Genomic DNA, 23445 nt, shown 5'->3' on the forward strand with positions numbered 1-23445 from the left:
ATTTGTGTAAGTAATAGTAATTTCTTTCAACACACCTCTTAATTCCATTAATGAGAATTGAAACAATCACCTCTTAACCTTTGGCAGCTGATTTAACCTTAAACATAGATATTTGTTCTTAATCTGTCCTAGATCCACATTTTTTCCCCAGAGTATCACATGGCAGTCTTTTTTATTGTCCACTTTAATAGCAACTGACAAAAGTTTTTATTTAGACTTAAAATCAGTGATGTTTAATTTTATCTAATACAGTTATATACATGTTATATATATGTACAGTTATATACATGTGTTTAAATTATGTTAATAGCGACCTCTGCTGGTTTTAACTATGGTATCCTGAAAGTGGAATTCTAAAACTTGAGAGAATGGTTTGAAATGAATTACATTAATGTATTAAAGTAGGGAAATTCAGCTTTTATATTAACGCAAGCTACAGTGTATAAAAATTACTATTACCAATGTAAATCCTTGATTTCCATGATGTGCAAATAGTTTTGAAGTCAGGTATTTTTGCATGATGAAAAAGTAAAGAAAAAATTCTTAGAGATTTCAAGTACAAAATGCCACTTGAGATTGTGATTTTTGTTGAAAGAACAAATGAAGAAAAATTGAATTTGGCTCTTTGCTTATTGAACTTAGGTCTTGTTCCTTGAGATTTTATATAAGCAGTGGTTATTCTAATCATTCTTGTCATTAGCTTTATCACAGTGAAACTGAAATTCAGAATGTGATTTTCCCCCTAGATAATACAAGGGATATTTAATCTCTTAATTGCCTAAGTAAGATACTAATACATTGACAGCTATAGTTTTCTCTTAGCTTAAGTATGTTTGCACTATAAATTATACCATATGTGAAAAGCCTGCTTTTGGGATTCTTTGACTTTAAAAGTAAATTGTAAGTGAAGAGCACTATTTAATATATTTGTTGCTTAGTTGTTATTTTCCTATTTTCCAAGGAACGTGTTCAAAAAAGTTTCCCTCATCCAATTGATAAGTGGGCAATAGCTGATGCCCAGTCGGCTATTGAAAAGAGGAAGCGAAGAAACCCTTTATCTCTCCCAGTAGAAAAAATTCATCCTTTACTAAAGGTAAAGCTGAAACACTGCCTTCTTGCCTTTGAAAAGTAAAATAACACCCATGATTTTAAAGCACTAAGAATATATGTTTATGGAAGATAGTGAATTGAAGAGTAAAATTCTCTCATTTTAATTTTTCCAGTAAGTCATGTCATGGGGAGGGATGATATAATAGGAAACTGTAAGTTGGGTAGCATGATTTAAAGTAATTTCATACCAACATAAATATGCAAATTGAAAAGACTAAGAAAAGTTATAATGGTGAATTTTGTTCATCACAGGTGTTACCAGAACCTCAAAGAGAATTTATAAAACTCCTTTCTTGTTGGTTAGACCTAAGTGTCCCTATAAATCTTCAAAAAATTAGATGTGTAAGGGACCTCTTTGAGTCTGCCACAGGGCTATGTGTAATCTTTGAACAAAAACTTTCTAAAGGTTACTTAAACTACCTAGTCCTACTCCTAATTTAAATCAGTCAGCTGAATCTCTCCAGATCTAATAGAAAGAATAATTGCTGGAAACTCTAATAATGCTGTTTCTGTTTATTTAATAAAACAAACTCATCAAAAATATAGGTACTATAGTAATTAAAACCTTAATACTTTTCATATCAGTAATTTTCTGTATACTGTGATACAAGCAAAATGCTAATGCTTGTATACATTATCTCTAAGTTTTATTACTCTACAAAGTTACTATTCTCATCCCTAGTTTGCAGAAGAGGGGCTGGAGGCAGAAAGTGATTGACTTTTAGTCCAGGTTCACAGGGCTCAAAGTGATAATGTTAGGGAACTTAGGTCTATTTGCTCTTGTCCAAGATTTAAGATTGACACTTGGATGATGTTTAAGACTGTCAAAAGATTGTGTTTTGTACTTAGGTTATTGGGATAGAAATATCTGCCTATATCTTACTTGTCTAAAGAAGTAAGTACAAGTTAGAGAAAATTACTAAACTCTTAGTAATTGCACACTTTATAATTCTCTTTTCATGAGTCTTACTAGCATATATTGAATTATATTTTAAGAAAATTAACAAATTGAGGTATGTCCATGCTCTATGAATAATGATCATAAACTGAATTTTTTAATCTAATTATGGATATCATTTCAACTTACTAATACATTCTTATTACTATAACCATTTAAATAGTTTTTACATGTCTTTAAAGGTAAATGCCACTTGTCCTCAACTTAAATTTCTTATTTCAAATTTTTTTTAATTGGATTATTTAGAAAATAGAATTTGTTTTCCTGTAGACCCCACAAAATCCCATACTTTCTTTGAAGTTTAGTAATACTATTTAACATGTTCTTAATAACCACTGTTGTTCAGTAGAACATAGCTTGGTTTTTTGTTTGTTTGTTTTTTTCCCCATAGAAACAGTTATAGATATCAGGAATGTGCCATCAGGGTTTGAGGATCCCAGGTTCCTTTGGAAAGAATAGAGGTATAAGGCTTGTAGATATTTCCAGATACCAATAATACATTAATTTTTGTTCTGCATAAAGAAAAAACATCTTTTGTTATAGTTAATTCCAGGTATCCTGAATTAGGTAAAGTGAACATTTCTCCCCTCCCCCAAATTGGAGCTTCCCTTCCTAGGTTAAGGATGATCTATTTAGTAATGTGTACTACTTAAGTATTTTACATGATCATGGGTAATTTTGCCTTGCCTGCCTAGCTTACATTTCCAAATAGCAGTACGTATGTTATTCATAGATGAACCACTTACAATTAAATGTTGTTGGTAGTCACAGGCCTCAGAAAAAGTTAAGCTAAATTGTATATTTTTTTAAAATTTTTAATCAGTGTGTCAAATTTGTCGTATATGATTTTTAAACATGTTTTTCTTTTAATTTTTCAGGAGGTCCTAGGTTATAAAATTGACCACCAGGTCTCTGTTTACATAGTAGCAGTATTAGAATACATTTCTGCAGACATTTTAAAGCTGGTGGGGAATTATGTACGAAATATACGGCATTATGAAATTACAAAGCAGGATATTAAAGTGGCAATGTGTGCTGATAAGGTAAGATACTGATCCTCTATGTTTTATTCTTAAATTTTTATTCCTGATTTATTGAATACTAACATACTATTCAGACAATAAAATTATATATTATGTGTTAGGGTATATTTCCAGTAACCTAATAGCAAGTTCTCAAGATAACACTTCATGGAAATAGAATATTTTATATATATATATATGTATGTATAGTACTAAACTGTTAAAACATGTCAGGCAGTTTTCTTTCATGTGTTCATGCAAGTAGGGGTAATACTAGTAATAATCTCTTATTAGTGAAATTCTTTAAATCATTTCGATTGGGACACTTAGAAGATTATGGATTTTTTAAAACAAATTTTGAAAATGTAAAAATACTAAACTCTTGAGTTTTATTTCAATACTTAACTATCTATAGATACTGCTTGTTTGGTTTTATTATAATGTTAAGAGCAAACAGTTATTGAAAGTTGAGCATGTATGAAATTTATCTCATTTGGTCTTTAGGGTACCCCTCTAAGGTAGATGCTCTTATAAAAGGGAAACTAAAGTTCAGAGAGATAAAAAAAATTGGTCCAGGATTTCTTAGAAGTTTCAAAGCCTAGACTTAGACTCTAGATCTGAGTCTAAAGCTTTTAGTTATTTACTAGATTGCCTTGATATTTTCATTTCCTAAAAATGATTTTGTAGAAAAGAAAATATTTTTTGATGAGGCATTTCAATCCTTTTTTTCTCACTATACTCCTACTGGTTTGGACTATTCTCTCTGATTACTAAGTCCACTTAATTATGTTCTAGTATTTATTTGTTCTTTCAGAATGTGAACATTCAGACTGTGAACACATACCAATCACCTAATCTGAGAAAGGATTTCAAATGTATTGATATTTTTAAATGAATTCTTTGATTTTTAAAAATAGTTATGTATGTAAAATATTTGATAATTTTAAACAAATTAGATAAGTTAAATATTTCTGAGCACATACTATGAGCTCACACAGGGAGAAAGTGCAAGAGAAGTATAAAACAAGGCTCCATGGACACCTGGGTGGCTAAGTCCATTAAGAATCTACCTTTTGCTCAGGTCATGATCCTGGGGTCCTGGGATTGAGCCATATGTCCACCTCCCTGCTTGGCGGGAAGCTTCCTTCTCGCTTTTCCTCTGCTCCTCCACCTGCTCATTTTCTCTCTCTCTCTCAAATAAATAAATAAAATCTTAAGGGGGAAAAAAGGCTCCAGAGTTGATGATGGGAAACTTCTATTTTCAGAAAGTCATCCAAGATAAAATATTATTTAATTGTGTTGTAGGGATGATGATGTAGAAATTTACAGAAGTGGAAAGATGAGGTTTAGCAAGAGTAATAATAGTAGACTTCTTTGAATAGTAGACTTCTTCTTTGGATAGTAGACTTCTTTACTAATAATAAGGACTAGTTTTGATCAGTCTCCAACAATTGTAATCAAGGAGGCCAGTTAGCACACTGTGAATTATTAAGAGACCTGGTGGTGAGGACCTGGAATGAGGTGGTAATGGCAAGGGTATGAGACAGAGGAAACTAAGTCAGAGAGAAATCTAACAGAATTTGGGAACAAATTTGACGTAATAGGTTAACAAGAGAGAGACAGAAAACAATTATTAACAGAGGACTTGGAGGAGGCAGTTTGTGATATTAAATGGAAAATTTTGTTTTAGAGAAGATATGGAGGAGGCAGTAGCAATAGTGCCAAGAAGAGATTATTGTGTATCTGCTTTTTATCACTTAAGAACTGTATTCAAAGAGCAACTTATGGTGCTTAACTTCAACTATAGGTTCATATTTTATTGTACTTGTTTTATCTCTCACTCTCTAGGTATTAATGGACATGTTTCATCAAGATGTAGAAGATATAAATATATTATCTTTAACTGATGAAGAGCCTTCCACCTCAGGAGAGCAAACTTACTATGATTTGGTAAAAGCATTTATGGCAGAAATTCGACAGTACATAAGGGAACTAAATTTAATTATAAAAGTTTTTAGAGAGCCCTTTGTCTCCAATTCAAAATTGTTTTCAGCTAATGTAAGTATTGTTGTATACACATATATCATTGCATGTGTTGTTAATTTTACATGACCACTCAAATTTGAATTTGTGTAGTTCATGACTGCTAACTTGTCAAACTTTTTTTAAGTTGTGGGATTTAATTCATAGTGTCTGATCTCAGAGTTGCTACGACAGGTTCAGTAAATTCAACATCAAAAATTAGAGGACACATTATAAACTAGACTGAATTATAAATGCAAATAAACTTAAAGAATCTTCTGTGTACTCCAAGGAATAAAGCCTCTTGTTAAGGTGGAAGATTTATTTTTGTTTAATTTGACTCATTTAAATCATTTAACTAATACTTCATCAATGCTGCCTATATATGTTGTTAGGCATCATATAGTCCTTAGCAGTGGGTATTCAGAGATAAATAAGACCATTCCTTCCCTCATTTGGGAGTCTAGTCAAGACTGAAATGTAAACTTGAATATTAAATGACAATATAGTATGGTAATTACCATAATAGAGTATGACAACAGTATTTTTGGGAGCAAAAAGAGAGAGCCAGTAACGTTGAGAATTAGAGAAGGGATCACTCATCTTACAGTAGTAATCAAACCAACCTTACTGAATCCTGGGGAAATGTACTGAGTGGTGAAAACAGCTAAAATTGTCTAAGGGGGTTACATCTAGTAATTCCTAGAAGTCTAGCCATGCCTGACTGTCAAAAATGTAGTGCTTACTGCATGCAGAAGCTGAGACAGGGGCTCAAGGCATGGCTATGGATGACCATTAGAAGTTACTGGAGTAGGGCACCTGGGTGGCTGAGTGGGTTAAGCCTCTGCCTTCGGCTCAGGTCATTATCTCAGGGTCCTGGGATCGAGTCCCACATCAGGCTCTCTGCTTGACAGGGAGCCTGCTTTCTCCTCTCTCTCTCTTTACCTGCCTCTCTGCCTACTTGTGATCTCTCTCTGTCAAATAAATAAAATCTTTTAAAAAAAAAGTTACAGGAGTGGTTTATGATTTGCACAAATCTTAAGAGTAAAAAAAAAACATTGTTCATTTTAAATGGATGTTATATTCTATGTGAATTTTACCTTAATAAAGTTGTTTTTAAAAATAAAGGAGCACAGCAGCACCTGGCTGGCTCAATCAGTGGATAGTGTGACTCTTGATCTCAGGGTTCAAGCCCTCATTGCGTAGAGAGATTACTTAAAAATAAAATTTTTTAAAATAAAGGAGTAGGGGATGCTAGGGTGGCTTGGTTAGTTAAGCGACTGCCTTTGGCTGAGGTCATGATCTCAGGATCCTGGGATCAAGTCCTGCATTGGGCTCCTTGGTCAGTGGGGAGCCTGCTTTTCTCTCTGCCTGCCGCTCCCCCTTCTTATGCTCTCTCTTTCTCTCTCTGACAAATAAATAAATAAAAGTTTTTTAAATTAATAAAATAGAAAGGAGTAAAGAATAGGTAAAGATCTCTTAAGACACAAAAATCAAGAACCATAATAAAAAATTAATGAATTGGACTTCAATAAAATGAAAAACTTTTGCTCTTCTAAAGACACTGCCATAAAAGTAAAAAGCCACAGAATGGTAGAAGCTATTTGTAATACATATACCTGACAAAGGACTTGAATCCAGAATATATAAGGAACTTTACAATTCAATAATTGGAATAACAGCCTGATATTTTCAAGTGGGTAAAAAATTCACAGATTTTATGAAACTAGCTATACCAGTGGCCAAAATACACATTGAAAGATACTCAACATCAGTATCCTGTGGAAATGCAAATTAAGACCAAAATGAGACATTACTACAGATTCAATAGATAGAAAGGCTGTAATTAAAAAGACTGACAATACCAAATGCTGAAAAGAATGTGGAGCAACTGCTTGTGGAAATGTTGTCTAGTACAAATACTTAGGAAAAGAGTTTGGCTGTTTTGTGTAACCATAAATATAAACTAGCCATTCTACCAGCAATTCCACAGCTAGGTTTTTACCCAGAAGAAATGAAAACATATCCACACAAAACTTGTTTGCGAGTGTTCATGGCATCTTTATTTGTAATGACCCAGACTTGAAACAACCCAAATATCCATCAGCAGGTAAATGAATACATAAATTGTGGTATGTCCATACAAAGGAAGACTACTCAGAATTAAAAGGAATGAAGTAGTTATAAAAGCAACAGTAAGGGGACGCCTGGATAGCTCTGTTGGTTAAGTGCCTGCCTTTGGCTCCGGTTGTGATCCCAGGATCCTGGGATTAAGTCCCGTGTTGGGCTCCTTGCTCAGGGGGGACCCTGCTTCTCCTCTGCCTGCCTCTTCCATTGTTTGTGCTCATGCTCTCTCTCTCTCTTTCTCTCTCTGACAAATAAAATCTCAAAGAAAAAAGCAACAGTAAGGATGCATCTCAAAAACATTAGCCAAGAAACTAGACATATAAGATTATATATGATTCCATTTTTTTAATATTCTAGAATTCTAATCTGTAGTGACAGAAAGCAGATCACTAGTTTCCTGGGAGCAATAATGGTGATTATTGGGGATGGGGCATAAGGAAACTTCTTAAGGTAATGAGACTTTTGTATCTTGACTATGGTGATAGTTACAAGAGTGAATAACTACGTCAAATCTATTTAGAAGTACATCAAAATAGATTTATCTTATTGGATATGAATCATGCCTCAATGTTGATTTGATTTTTAAAAATTCACTACTGAAAATCAAATAAAAAAATAGTAACTGAATAATTGTAATTAGTTCTTGTTTTTCAGTTACCTAGGCATTTTTCTAAAAGTTAAAATTGACAGTGTTTGGGGCACCTGGGTGGCTCAGTTGTTAAGCTCTGACTTCATCTCAGGTCATGATCCCAGGGTCCTTGGGATCAAGCCCTGCATCAGGCTCCCTGGTCAGTGGGAAGCCTGCTTCTCCCTCTTCCCCTCCCTCTGCTTGTATTCCCTCTCTCAATGTCTCTCTCTCTCTGTGTCAAATAAATAAAATCTTAAAAATAAATTAAAATTGACAGTATTTGGTTTTGTGATGGGTTTGGTTAGACTGTTACTCCCATATGCTACATGTGGGAGGGTAAACCAGTGGACTCTAAAAAGCTATCCACTGACGTTTTACTTATTTATTTGTTTTTTATTGAGGCATTAATCACTTGTGTGTATATATATATATTTTTTTTAAATTAACATATAATGTATTATTAGCCCCAGGGGTACAAGTCTGTGAATTGCCAGGTTTACACACTTCACAGCACTCACCGTAGCACATACCATTCCCAATGTCCTGTATCTCAAACAACCTCACCCTATACCCCCCCTCCCCCGGCAACCCTCAGTTTGTTTTGTGAGATTAAGAGTCTCATGGTTTGTCTCCCTCCCAATCCCATCTTGTTTCAGTTATTCTTTTCCTACCCCGCAAACCCCCCATCTTGCTTCTCGACTTCCTCATAGCAGGGAGATCATATGATAGTTGTCTTTCTCTGATTGACTTATTTCGCTAAGCATAATACCCTCTAGTTCCAACCATGTCATTACAAATGGCAAGATTTCATTGCTTTTGACGGCTACATAGTATTCTTGTGTGTGTGTGTGTGTGTGTGTGTGTGTGTGTGTGTACCACATCTCTTTATCCATTCATCTGATGAGGGACAACTAGGTTCTTTCCATAGTTTGGCTATTGTAGACACTGCTGCTATAAACATTCGGGTACACACACCCCTTCGGATCACTACATTTGTGTCTTTAAGGTAAATACCCAGTAGTACAATTGCTGGGTCATAGGGTAGCTCTATTTTCAACTTCTTGAGAAACCTCCGTCCTATTTTCCAGAGTGGTTGCACCAGCTTGCATCCCCACCAATAGTGTAGGAGGGTTCGTTCCCCTTTCTCCGCATCCTCGCCAGCATCTGTCATTTCCTGACTTATTAATTTTAGTCATTCTCACTGGCGCGAAGTGGTATCTCATTGTGGTTTTGATTTGTATTTCCCTGATGCCGAGTGATGTGGAGCACTTTTTCATGTGTCTTTTGGCCATCTGGATGTCTTCTTTGCAGAAATGTCTGTTCATGTCCTCTGCCCATTTCTTGATTGGATTATTTTTTCTTTGGGTGTTGAGTTTGATGAGTTTTTTATAGATTTTTGATACTAGCCCTTTATCTGATATGTTGTTTGCAAATATCTTCTCCCATTCTGTCTTCACTGACAATTTAAATATGTAACCCCGTGGTAGAAGTCTATCCAGGAATCTAACCTGCAGAAAATCTTACAGAAGTCACTAGGTATTGTATTGAGCATTCTTGTATGTATACATATTTGTAATAAAAATGAGATGATAGACGAATAGATGAAGAAATGAAATAAAAGGTCAGTACATATGGACTCATGAAATTTTTTGTCACTACTGGTAGAACAAGAGCTTGGCATGTCCCGAGAAGGCCCAGGTATGAAGAGAAGAACTGAGGCAGTTAGGAAGCACACATAAGCATTTTCTACTACATATCAAAGTACAGTGGTTGCTTTGAAGGAAAGCACTATATGACTGAATTGCTAACCGAATGAGCTATTTTCTTCATGAGACACTACCTGAAAGAATGACTGACAGACTGTGGTTATTTAGACTTGTATATTTGGCAGACATTTCTCAAAAATAAGTGAAGTGGGGGAATAAAATGAACGACCTGTCATTTCGAGGAAAGTAACCGTATTTGTGGATAGTGTTAAAAATTGAATTTTCAAATGAAAATAAAATTTTGGAAAATTTTTATCCACTCACACTACCGATGTGTGATACGGTGGTAATAATGGATTTGGTCTTCTAATATTCTGTAGTGAAATGTGTTAAATGTGTTAACATTTGGAAGATTTGTGGAATTTAGTGGACCACTACTTTCCAGGTGACCAAATTCATAATGCTACAAAAACACACACCAGTAAATAATCCATTCAGAGTTTAATATAGACTGATGGATTTTAATGTAGAAGTACAGAATTGATATGGGTTCAGATTCCACATTGCAACTAACATTTAAGAAACTACCATTTGTTGACTTTTGGTATAATATCATAAAAGGCTGTCTACTTCATTTATATGAAATGTCCAGAATAGGCAAATCCATGGAGTTAGAAAGTAGATTAGTGGTTGCCAGCCCCAGGGCAGAAAAGAAGAAGGGTGAGTGCTGCTGATGGATGTAGACCTCTCTGGAGTGATAGTGATATTCTGGAATTTGATAGTAGTGATAACTGAACAGCTCTGAATATGTGAAAACCATTGAATAGTGCACTTTAAAGGGTGAAAATTTTATGATATATGACTTTTATCTCCTTAAGGAAACTCTACTGAAAAAAAAAACAATCTACAGTTATTTGAATAGACTATTAAAATATTCCTCCCTTTTCCACCTATCTATGTAAAGCTGGATTTTCTTTGTATGCTTTTATCAAAAACAGTGTATCACAACAGATTAAATGCAGCTATCTTTATTAAGCCAGATGGTAGAAATTTACAGAAATGTAAAACAGTGCCATTCTTCTCAGTAATTTTTTTGCTTTTAAAAGTACTATATATTATTTTGAGAACCATTGCCTTAAAGAAATGTATTTGCAAATTGTATACCTTTGCAAAAAGAATTCTTGAATTGTCTTTTACTTGTATTTGTAAGTTAAAATTTCTCACTGTATTTGCCATGTTAAATTTCATGATTATAAAATGACTTACTGGCTCAAAATTTGTTTTTTATTCTGTAACTGAATTTGCTTTTCCTCCCAACAGGATGTAGAAAATATATTTAGTCGTATAGTAGATATACATGAACTTAGTGTAAAGTTACTGGGCCATATAGAAGATACTGTGGAAATGACTGATGAAGGTAGCCCCCATCCCTTAGTAGGAAGCTGCTTTGAAGACTTAGCAGAGGTAAGTAATTAATTACACACAAAAAAAAAAAAAAAAAAAAAGTCTGCATGAAAGCTCTCATTTGTGTTAAAATTGGAATCTTAATTCTTGTTTCCAGCTAAAATCATAGATATTGACTGCTGACTACTCAGTCATATTATCCATTCCTCAGAGGCTCATTGTCAACATTTGTTTCTGCTATCTTACAAAACCCACAAAAAACTAGCCTCTCAATCATTATAAAAAAAAGCAGATCCCACAGAGGGGAGGCATTTACAGCTGACAGTCCATCATGTTTTCTATAGCAAAGCTAAGAAAAGACCGTGAATGCCCTGTCATTGAAGCAGCCACAGAAGTTGGACCTGAGATTAGATACTTGTGTTCCAGCCTCAGTTCTGCAGCTCAGTTGTATGTGACTGTGGGCAATTTATCTCCAATCTCTAAATCCCCTTATTTGTATTTCTAAAGTAGGGAATAACAATAGTAGGACTCAAGACTTTGTGAGAATTAAAGTAACCTACCTTAAATATTTAGCTAACCACCTTCACATTGTACATTATTATTTAGAATAGGAGGAGTGAAGTGAACAGGAAAATCAAGTCTAGGACCTGGATGAATAAAATGTTATGGGGGTAGAAAAATAGTAACTTTCTCCTTGGGTATTCAAATGCTAAAATACAGGATTTAGTCCTAATAAGTTAGTATTGGTCATCATTCTGAGATTTTTAGCTCTTACTTTGTTCTGACTCTAAAATCCACAAACATAAGGTTGAGTTTATAAAAAAAAAAATTTAAGATTTTTACACTAAATAGTATGGTAAGCTTAAGCTTCACGACACCCCTTCATTCTTGCTTCAAACACACAGAAGTCATAAAGTATATATTTTTTTAAAGGACTATACATAACTAGGCTCAAATATAAGTTCAGAAATAGAGTAAACATTCAAAGTAATGAGCTCCAGTAGTTGGGTGTTGCCTTTGAGGATAATGAAGACTAACTGTGCTCTATGAAAGTGAGCAAGAGGGGCCTCTGGGTGGCTCGGTGGTTTAAGCCTCTGCCTTCAGCTCAGGTCATGATCTCAGAGTCCTGAGATCGAGCCCCGCATCGGGCTCTCTGCTTGGCATGGAGCCTGCTTCCTTCTCTCTCTGCCTGCCTCTCTGCCTACTTGTGATCTCTGTCTGTCAAATAAATAAATAAAATCTTGAAAAAAAAAAAAAAAGTGAGCAAGACTTCTTGCTCCAGGATCCTGATTATAAGAAGATGCTGGAGCAATCCTACAACTTCCTCCCTGGAAGGTTTGGACTTGAGGTCAGGGACAAAGAAACACTACCTTGTAACAAAAATACTTTAAAACTTAACAAATTATCTTACAGTATTAAGCCGGTATGATTATAGAGCCTGAGACCCCAAAATCATTTACAGAGCAGGTTCAGGTCTACAAGAGTGACCATAAATGGATGGGAGAGAAAAAAAGGAAACCAGAAATTAAAAGCCTCCCCCTAAGAAGTCTATATAATACAGAATTCCAAAATACAAGACAAACTCTAATGTTTAGAGTGCTATCTAACAAAATCAACAATTAGAAAATGAATTCATTCCAGATGAAATTAATTTTGTACAATAGACATACAAAGAGTTTAAAAGAAGTTTAGGATGCTCAGAGTTAAATGAAGAACTGTGATCCATTTATAAAGAAGATGTGCTGAAGCAAAAATAGGTGGAAAGAAAATAAGAACAGGCAAGTAACAAAAAATATATAGGGATATTGGGAATTAAATATAAATAAAAACTCAGTATGTAGTAAACATTTGCTAAACTTATTTCAAAGAGAAAATTAATGAATTGGAAAAAGGAATTGAGCACAGAATGTGACACAGAGAAACCACAATTAGAATGTGAAAGAATAGCTAAGAGTAATACAGGCTACATTGAAGGGCTTTGATGTCATCTAATAGGAGTTTCAGTTAAAGAATGATGGAGAAGAAATACATGAAGAGGTAAAAATTGAGTATTTACCAGAAATGAAGACATGAGTTCCCAGATCAGAAATGAATTCCAAATACTGCACGGGATTAATAAAAATAAACCTACAGCCAAAAACATTCTAGTGAAACTATAGAACATTAAGGATAAAGAGAAAAATCTTAAAATTTGTGAGAGAGAAAAGAGAGAATACTTGAAAAGAACTACAAATAGAATGACAGAAGGCTTCTCTTTAACAATAGAGGCTAACAGTTGAGTGGTAGCTTCAAGTACTAAGGGAAAATGGAATTTTCTGCCCAACTGAACTTTTATTCAAGATGAGTTTAGGGTCCCTGGGTGGCTCAGTTGGTTAAGTGACTGCCTTCAGCTCAGGTCATGGTTCCGGAGTCCTGGGATCGAATCCCACATTGGCTTCCTGCTCAGCAGGTAGCCTGCTTCTTCCTGCTCCTGTCCTCTCTTACTATGTCTGTCTTGCTCTCTCCAATAAATAAATGAAATCTTAAGAAAAAAAAAAAAGTGAGTTCAAAGTTTAAGATAATAAAACTTGTAGAAGCAAATGTAAGATCTTCATGACCTTAGAATAAGGAAAGCTAGCTTTATTTCTTTTTTTTTTTTTTTAGATTTTATTTATTTATCTGACAGAGAGCTAAAGATCACAAGTAGGAAGAGTGGCAGGCAGAGGGAGAGGGAAAAGCAGGCTCTCTGCTGAGCAGGGAGCCCGATGTGGGACTCAATCCCATGACGCTAGGATCTGACCTGAGCTGAAGGCAGCCGCTTAACTGATTCAGCTACCCAGGCACCCCAAATAAGGAAAGATTTCTTAAGACACCAGAACCATGAAAAAAAATATTGATAAACTGGACTTCTTTAAAGGTAAGAACATCTGGATCAATAACCAAAATTAAGAGTGTGAAAAGGCGACCTGTAGATGGTGAGACAGTGAAAGAGTCCTATCCAGAGTGTGTAAAATCAGTAACTTAAAAACAGTGAAGTTTTTTAAGAAAATAGAAGACCTAAGTGAAGTTTTTTAAGAAAATAGAAGACCTAAGCAGGTACTTCTTGAAGAAAGTTCAGCATCATTATTCATCAAGGAAATGCAATGTAAAACTACTGAATAGTTGGAACTCTGCATTGCTGATGGATGGGATATAAAATGGTACAGCCCCTTCAGAAAACTGGCTTATCTACTAAAATTAAGCCTACAGTGTACCAAATGATCCAGCAGTTTCACTCTTACGCATATACCAGACAAAACTGGGTGCATGTGTTTACCAAAAAACATGTTTAAAAATGTTCACAGTGGGACGCCTGGGTGGCTCAGTTGGTTAAGCAGCTGCCTTTGGCTCAGGTCATGATCCCAGTGTCCTGGGATCGAGTCCCACATCGGGCTCCTTGCTTGGCGGGGAGCCTGCTTCTCCCTCTGCCTCTGCCTGCCATTCTGTCTGCCTGTGCTCTCTCTCTCCCCCTCTCTCTCTGATAAATAAATAAAAATCTTTAAAAAAAAATGTTCACAGCAGGTTTATTCATAGTGAATTGTCATATATTCACACAGTGAAATGCTATGACCATAAAAAAGAATGAACAACCGATTTTTTATAAAAAGGGCAACATGGTGAACCATATAAAGACATTCAAAATACTATGTAATTTCACTTGTAGGAGGTTCAAAACCATGTAAACATGGCAAACCCAAGATTTATGTAGTATATTAGGCAAGTTCAGTATAGTTGCCACATAAAAGATTAGCTTAAAAATTGATAGCATTACTGTGCTCAAGTTATAAACCATTGTACATGATATTAAAGGAAAAACTCCATTCACTATAGAAACAAAACTACAAGACACTCAGAAATAAGCCCAACAAATATTCTAGACCAGTTAAGAAAATCATAAAATAATTAGGTTCATAAAGAAGATCTGAATATGTGGAAATACATATTATGTTCATGTATGGAAAGACCCAGTAGTATAATGATACTAGTCTCCCAAATAATCTCTAAATCCAGTGCTTAGCACACTAGTCCTAAAACTCGTGCGGAAGAATGAAGGGACAAAAATTAAAATTTTGAGGAAGAACAAGTTAAGAGTACTTGTCTTGTCATATTTTAAAATTTATTATGTAGTCACAGTAAGTAGCACGGTATTGGTGAAGGTATAAACAAACTGCAACAGAATAGAGTCCTGAAAAAAAACACACATACACACATTATATGTGACTGAGATTGTAATTATCAACCAGTAGAGAAAGAAAAAACGAATTAAAAAATTATGTTGGGTCAAAACTGGTTATCCATGTGGAAAGAAAAAATTCCATCCTTAGCTCACATCATACGCAAGTTCTCAACAGATTAAAAATCCAAAAATGAGAAGCAAACTTTAAAAGTTCAGAAGAGAATATAGGAGAATATGTTTATGACTTTGAGATAGGAAGGGTTTCTTAAAGAACATTGAGAGTGCAAACCATGAAAAATTAAAATTTTAAAACTTCTGTTTACAAGCATGGAGGTTCCTCAAAAAGTTGAAAATAGAGCTTCCCTATAACCCAGCAATCGCACTATTGGGTATTTACCCTAAAGATAAAAATGTAGTGATCTGAAGGGGCACGTGCACCCGAATGTTTATAGCAGCAATGTCTACAATAGCCAAACTGTGGAAAGAACCTAGATGTCCATCAACAGATGAATGGATAAAACAGATGTGGTATAGATATAGATATATGATGGAATACTATGCAGCCATAAAAAATGAAATCTTGCCATTTGCAATGACATGGATGGAACCTAGAGGGTATTATGCTGAGGAAAATAAGTCAATCAGAGAAAGACAATTATGTTATCTCCCTTATAGGAGGAATTTGAGAGGCAATGTGGGGAGTTTGGGTGTAGGGAAGGAAAAAATGAAACAAGATGGGATCAGGAGGGAGACAAACCATAAGAGACTCTTAATCTCACAAAACAAACTGAAGGTTGCCGGGGGGAGGGGAGAAGGGAGAGGATGGTTGAGTTATGGACATCGGGGAGGCTATGTGCTATATGGTAATTTAAAAAAAAATCAAAACACCAAACTTCTGTTTATAAAAAGACACTATAAAGTTATGGGAAACATGAAAGAATGAATTTGAACTTTTTGCCTCACTCAATATACAAACATAAAATGGATCTAATGTAAGAGCTAAAATTATAAAACTCTTAGAAGAAAGCATGGCTTGGGGCGCCTGGGTGGCTCAGTGGGTTGAGGCCTCTGCTTCGGCTCAGGTCATGGTCCCAGGGTCCTGGGATCGAGCCCCGTGTCAGGCTCTCTGCTTGGCAGGGAGCCTGCTTCCTCCTCTCTCTCTGCCTGCTTGTGATCTCTGTCAAATTAAATCTTGAAAGAAGACGAAGAAGAACAAGAAGAAAGCATGGCTTAATCTTCACAACCTTGGCTTTGGCAAAGAATTCTTAGATACGACACCCAAAGCATGAGCTACAAAACAAAAAATACATAATCCAGATTTGGGTGCCTATAGGAAGGAGGGAGGTGTCGTTGTTAAAGGGCAACAAGAGAGGGGCACCTGGCTGGCTTAGTGGAGCGTGAGACTTGATCTCGGGTTTGGAGTTTGAGCCTCACGTTGGGTGTAGAGATTACTTTAAAAAAATAAAATTTTAAAAAAGTTTTTCTTAAAAAAAAGGCAGTAAGAGAGATCCCTGTAGTGATAGAAATATTGTATACTTTACATCAGTGTCAATGGCCAGATTGTGATATTGCACTATATTTGTACTATTGCAAAATGTTAGTTACCATGATGGGAAACTGAGTAGTGTGCACACATGAAACTACATGTGAATCTAAATTATCTCAAAAAATACATATTTATACAATAAAATGTTACAGAGTTTAGAATAAATGAATGGAAGAAACCATATTAATACAAATGGATAAATCTTAGACACAACTTTGAATGTAAAGTGCAAATTGCAAAAGAATAAATACATTACGGTATTTATATAAAGTTTAAAAACATTGCCTTATTGGGGTGCCTGGGTGGCTCAGTGGGTTAAGCCGCTGCCTTCAGCTCAGGTCATGATCTCAGGGTCCTGGGATCGAGTCCCACATCGGGCTCTCTGCTCAGCAGGGAGCCTGCTTTTCTCTCTCTCTCTCTCTCTCTCTCTGCCAGCCTCTCTACCTACCTGTGATCTCTCTCTCTTTGTCAAATAAATAAATAAAATCTTTAAAAAAAAAAAAAACATTGCCTTATTTCTTGATACATGTGTCATTATATAAAAACATACATAGAAATGATAAAATTCAAATTCAGGACAGTGATTTCCTTTGGGGATCAGTAAGGGAGGAGATAAGCTTGTGAAAGGGGGCTCAGGTAGATCAATTACCACAATGGTGTCTTACTTTTTTTTTTTTAAAGCTGAAACAAGTTTATAAGATAAAGTTGAACTATTTTGAGCCACATGGTGAATATAGTTAGGTTTTTCTCTGTATCTTTCTATGTGTTTGGAATATTCTACGTTTTTAATCATTAATACACAGTTACATATATTGACAATCAGAATTTTATGAATCTTTTAAGTATTGATTTTTAACCTATAAACTAATCATAAAATCTGTTAACTTATACAAGGATTCTTAGAAGTGCTTGCAATTCTATGTATTTATCCTCAAGAATAAAACTGTGATGAGAGGTTGGATTCCTAGTTAGTAGTTAGTTTTTTTCTCTATTGAAACATGCTATTTTAGAATGATAATACTGGGGACCTTTTATTCAGTGCTTACTATGTACGTGCATAGTAAGCACTTTGCTTAAGATACCTCATTTAATTCCTAAAACAACCCCTTGAAAGTAGGTACTATCCATTTTTCAATGAAGAAACTAGCTTAGTTTATCAAAGCTCATTCAGCTAATAAGTAGTATAATCAGAATGGGAATTTGGGTCTCTGTGACTCTAAAGTTATGCTCTTAAGCCACTTTGCTGTATAGCCTTTACTTCTTGCATATAGTTGTCCTAAAAATTCTGTAGTAAATTAGAGTTCATTGAAAGAGGGAGAGGGCAAACATTTCTAGAGTTCAAGAGTTCAAGAGACCCGTGATAAAGCATCAGATCACATTTTTATTTCTCTCTCCCATCTATTCTGCTCATACCTGACTCCCTTCTATTAATTATTTTTGGAATGTTACCATCCGTTCTTGTAAAATCTGGAGTGGACTGCAATTTCCAGTGTTACATTATTATAGAAATTTTTAGTTGGGAAAGTAGTTGAAGGAGTTGAAATTGGGAAATGAATCAGGAGTCAGTTCAAGGAATTTAGGATGACTTAGAACTTTATATGCCATATTATATTTTACAAAGTCTAGAACTCAGGTCTTCTGATTTCTGATCTTGTATTGTTATTATTCAGTCTTCCCTTAAAAAAAAGAAAATCTAAGAAACTACATTAAGGGTAATGAACATAAACATCATTTGAGCTGTCAGTCCCTCTTCCTTCTCTACTCCTCCACTAGATGTCCTCTGCCTCTTTCTAGAATTCCCCATCCTAGAAATGAACTCTAGCTAGAATCTAGAGCGCAATTTTCACAAGTTTGTTTTGTTTGTTTTTTAACAAGGAATAGGGCAGAGGATGGCTCCTTCTAAAATCAAGACACTGATGCTCTTTTTCCTCAGGAATCATCAAAACCCATAGATTGTACTCTTTTAGACCTAACCATTCAAATTGTTTAGTTCATTTATGATTGATGATAGTAGAATTTTTGGCAATTTGGATAAACTCTTGTTTAATTGCTTGTGAAAACTATAATAATTTTAGATGATACAGACTGCTACCTTTGGCTTGAAGAATGTGAAAGTAAAAGTCTACCAATAAGAAATAACCATGAGAAAATAAATGTTGGATGCCCCTATTCCAAAGGTTTTACTTTACCTCATTGTTGATATTTGTATTTGTTGTTGTTCCAGCTAAATTTTGTTTTCCAGAACCAAAGTCTTGCCATTCTTTTGACCACTTTTGTTGATAATGCTCTACTAGAATCCTTTGAGGAGAGGTGTCATAACCTATAAGGATATCACTATTCATCAGAAAGAACTGATTTACTTATCTCTTCTAGAGAATATTAAACTTGTCCTTAATTAAAATCATAATGGATAGCCATGTAATTTTGTTTGAGGCTTAAAAAGAAGCACATAACTGTGCTAGCTTGGATGTGCCTATAATTTAATCTTTCTGTATTTCTGGCGGTAAGTTATTTAAGTTTTAACTTGGAGAAAGATTATGTATGTTTTACATTCTTTGTTTTCTAAGGAACTGGCCTTTGATCCATACGAATCATACGCTCGCGATATCTTACGGCCTGGTTTTCACGATCGTTTCCTTAGTCAGTTATCAAAGCCTGGAGCAGCACTCTATTTACAGGTACAGTAATTTTTAAATCAAGATATATGATGTCTGAAAAGTAAACTTAAAAAAAAATTAATTACTTTGTTTTTTAGTCAATAGGCGAAGGCTTCAAAGAAGCTGTTCAGTATGTTCTGCCCAGGCTACTTCTAGCCCCCGTTTACCACTGTCTGCATTACTTTGAACTTTTGAAGGTAAGAAAACTCTTACTGCTACTTAGAAAACATTCAGATGTGATACAGCTTCTTTTTACCAATTTAGTTGTGCGTTATTATGTTAGCACCCGAGAACATTAATCTATATCTAATTGTTTTTTCTAGTTAAGAATAAAATGTAAAGGAGTCTGCAAAAGAGTACCATATTTTCTCTAGTTTTACTAGTGATTTTTTGAGCAATTATCAGATATTTTTATCTTGTGCCCTTTTGCTTACGTAGCCAGTTGTTTAGAAACAGTCTTGGGTTTCTGCATCCATATCTCCATTTTCGGACCTCAGCAGATTGATTCAGGCACTTAGCTAAGGGACCCAATGTAGAGAGAAGACCAAAGTAATGGAGACTATTAATCACCTAGTTTTCATCACTCAAGTTTAGAACTATCTCTATACAACAGCTTCACATTACCTTAGAAACAGTGAATTGTGTATAATCCCAGTAAAAATTCCTTATTCAGTCACAGTTCAAAATATACAATTTAAGAAGCACTGTCTGAAAGGAAAGGATTTTGAGTTTTTTCCCCCTCTTCCTTTTACACACTGAAATTAAGGAAAAAGGGACACTTAGCCTGTATAAGTTATAATTCATTGGTATAACTTAAAGTGATTTACTTTTCTGGTGTCTGGGTGGCTCAGTCGTAAGCACTTGCCTTTGGCTCAGGTCATGATCCCAGGGTCCTGGGATCGAGCCCTGTGCTGGGCTCCCTCCTCAGTGGGAAGCCTGCTTCTCCTTCTCCCACTCCCCTTGCTTGTGTTCCCTCTCTTGCTGTGTCTCTTGTCTGTCAAATAAATAAAATCTTAAAAGAAAAAAAAGTCATTTACTTTTAAATTTCTTATGTAAACATCTAATGATATCTTCTTTGGACTATGGATAATATGTCCTAAAAAACATCAGGGTTTTTTTTTCAAAAATTTACAATAAGGGATGAAATAATAGAGATACTCTGTTTACCCTTAATGGACTAGCCCCAAAGAGACAAAATAAGACATGGGTTAATATTATTATTTCTTTAGCTTTTAAAAGAATGTTTTCTTCATTAAAGAAAAATTCTATTTAATATTACAATTTTGTTACGGAAAATTTATTAGTAGAAATTATATTTACAGTTTGCAGAAGTACATGCTGAAATGGGCTCTCTATAATGAATCAGTGAATGATGTCCACTCTTTTTACATTGTAGTGATTTGGACCTTAGATTCTCAAGTAGGAATGTTTGAACTAGGGAAGGACCAAGGGAGGTAAAGGATTTAATCACCAAGCAGAATTACAGAGCTCTTAACTCTCCATTCTAGACTGAAAACAGCATACCATTTAAGGTCTTTGGTAATATAGAATGATTATTTTAAGAGGATAATCAAGAGGAAGCATTTGTTATACAAAACCATTCTTTACAAAGAATTCATTATGACAAACCATAGTCCTAACAGGATATTTGCAAACAAGTTTGTTACATAGAATCCTTGTTCGTAATAGTTTATGTGATAATGGGATTTTAACCTGAGACTGTAATGAAATTCTGAAGCATTAAAGCCAGATGAAACCCAGAAGCATTTTTTAATTTATAAATAAGAACAAGAAGCTCTGATGAAGGTTGAAAAGGCTGTAAAATCTAATCATCTTAATAATATAAGTAATTATTTACTCCCCCAAGTACAGGCAATTAAAAATGTTTTAAATTGTTAAGTTGTGATAATGGAGTTTTTAAATTAAGTCATCATTCAGAAATTTAAAAGATTTCTATTGGTTTAAGCATATGTATCCCTAGTTCATCTTACTGCCTAAGGTTCCACTGCAGAATTGCAGTATATTGAGTGGGAAACCTTGCCTAGTTAATCCCATGGACTGTGATCCCTCCTTTTTATTCTGCATCCCATCAGTACTAATGTATTATTTGTACTTATTTTCAATTTATATTTGTTGGTGTGTTGCTTAATTAAATATTTTCATTGAGCAGTATTTTCAAGGAATATTCTTTGAGATGCTAGTCCCATGAGATATTCTAAATAAAAAGTTGTGGGGAGGGATGTGCAGTGGTCAGATATGTTGGAGAAAGACTACATCCTTAATTATATACTCCTAGAAATTTTCAAAATATGTTAGAATATTTGGACTTTGTAAAATTGTGCAGTGAAGCAATCTAATGGTTTTCTAGAGTTTCCCAAATTAGATGAACCATGAAACCCTTCTATATTTTTGTTTTATGTTTGTTGAAGTATAATTAACACACAGTGTTGTATTAGTTTCGGGTGTATATTATAATGATTCAGTGGTTCTGTACATTACTTAGTGCTCCTCGAGATAGGTGTACTCTTAATCCTTAAACTACTTCAGGGGATTCTCACCTCCCTTCCCTCTGGCAACCATCAGTTTGTTCTCTGTATTTAAATTTGTTTTTTTGTTTGTCCTCTTTTTTTCTTTGTTGTTCATTTGTTTTTTTCTTAAATTCCACATATGAGTGAAATCATGTGGTATTGGTCTTTCTCTCATTGACTTATTTCATCTAGCATTACATTGCAGGTCCATCCATATTGTTACAAATGGCAAAATCTCGTTCTTTTTTATGAACGGATAATATTCCATTGTATATGTACACCACATCTTCTTTATTCATCTATTGGTAGATACTTGGGCTGCTTCCATAATTTGGCTATTGTAAATAATGCTGTAATAAATGGAGTGTGTATATCTTTTCAAATTTTTATGTTCCTTAGGTAAATACCCAGTAGTGGAATTACAGGATCACATTTTTAATTTTTTGAGGAACCTCCAAGTATGGAGGTTTTTTCGTAGTGTCTGACTAATTTGCATTCTCACCAACAGCACATAAGGGTTCCTTTTTCTCCACATCCTCACCAGCACTTGTTATTTCTTGTGTTTTTTATTTTAGCCACTTTGATTAAGTAGAAGGTGATATCTCATTGTAGTTTTGATTTGTGTTTCCCTGATGATTAGTGATGTTGAGCATCTTTTCGTGTGCTCTGTTGGACATCTGTATGTTGTCTTTGGAGAAATGTCTGTTCATGTCCTCTACCCATTTTTTAATTGGATTACTTGTGGGTTTTGGCATTGAGTTGTATATAGGGTTTTTTGTTTTTATTTTTGTTTTTTTAAAAGATTTTATTTATTTATTTGTCAAAAAGAGAGAGCACAAGGGGGGGGGTAGTAGGCAGAGGTAGAGGGAGAAAAAGGTTCCCCACTGAGCAAGGAGCCCAATGCAGGACTCGATTCCAGGACCCTGGGGTCATGACTTGAGCCAAAGGCAGATGCTTAACTGACAGAGCCATCCAGGGGTCCCTAAGTTTGTTTATTATATATCATGGATAGTGACCTCTTATTGGATCTATCATTTGCAATTATCTCCCATGCAATAGGGAGCCTTCTTATTTTTCTTGTTTGTTTCCTTCACTTTGCAAAAGCTTTTTATTTTGGTATAGACCCAAAGTTTAATTTTGCTTATTTTCCTTGCCTGAGGAGATATGTCTAGAAAAATGTTCCTATAGCCAATATCAAAGAAATGAATGCCTGTTTTCTTCTAGGAGTTTTATGGTTTCAAGTCACACATTTAGGTCTTTCATCCATTTGGAGTTTATTTTTCTGTATGGTACAAGAAAGTGGTCCAGTTTCATTCTTTTGTATGTAACTGTCCAGTGTTCCCAGCACCACTTGTTGAAGAGAATGTCTTTTACCCATTGCATAGTCTTGCTTTCTTTGTTGCAGATTAAATGACCATAAAGATGGGGTTTATTTCTGGGGTCTCTATTTAGTTCTTTCGATCTATGTGTCTGTTTTTGTGCCAGTGCCATACTGTTTTGATTACTATAGCTTTATAATGGGGATTTTGATACATCCAGCTT

At 34.8% G+C, this 23445-nt stretch overlaps 1 protein-coding gene across 2 annotated transcripts in view; it reads left to right on the forward strand.

The window, feature by feature from the left end:
* Positions 1–23445, forward strand: part of SOS1 (SOS Ras/Rac guanine nucleotide exchange factor 1) — a 145731-nt gene that overhangs the window by 67089 nt on the left and 55197 nt on the right. For both annotated transcript variants that reach the window (XM_004765523.3, XM_004765524.3), the window contains exons 3-8: positions 962–1093; positions 2947–3111; positions 4939–5148; positions 10894–11037; positions 19286–19396; positions 19474–19572. In XM_004765523.3, the coding sequence (XP_004765580.1) occupies positions 962–1093; positions 2947–3111; positions 4939–5148; positions 10894–11037; positions 19286–19396; positions 19474–19572 (861 nt within the window). The remainder of the gene's footprint in view (positions 1–961; positions 1094–2946; positions 3112–4938; positions 5149–10893; positions 11038–19285; positions 19397–19473; positions 19573–23445) is intronic.

This window comes from Mustela putorius, unplaced genomic scaffold, assembly GCF_011764305.1.
Source record: "Mustela putorius furo isolate JIRA1106 unplaced genomic scaffold, ASM1176430v1.1 tig00000281_pilon_pilon_pilon, whole genome shotgun sequence".
Classification (NCBI taxonomy): domain Eukaryota; kingdom Metazoa; phylum Chordata; class Mammalia; order Carnivora; family Mustelidae; genus Mustela; species Mustela putorius.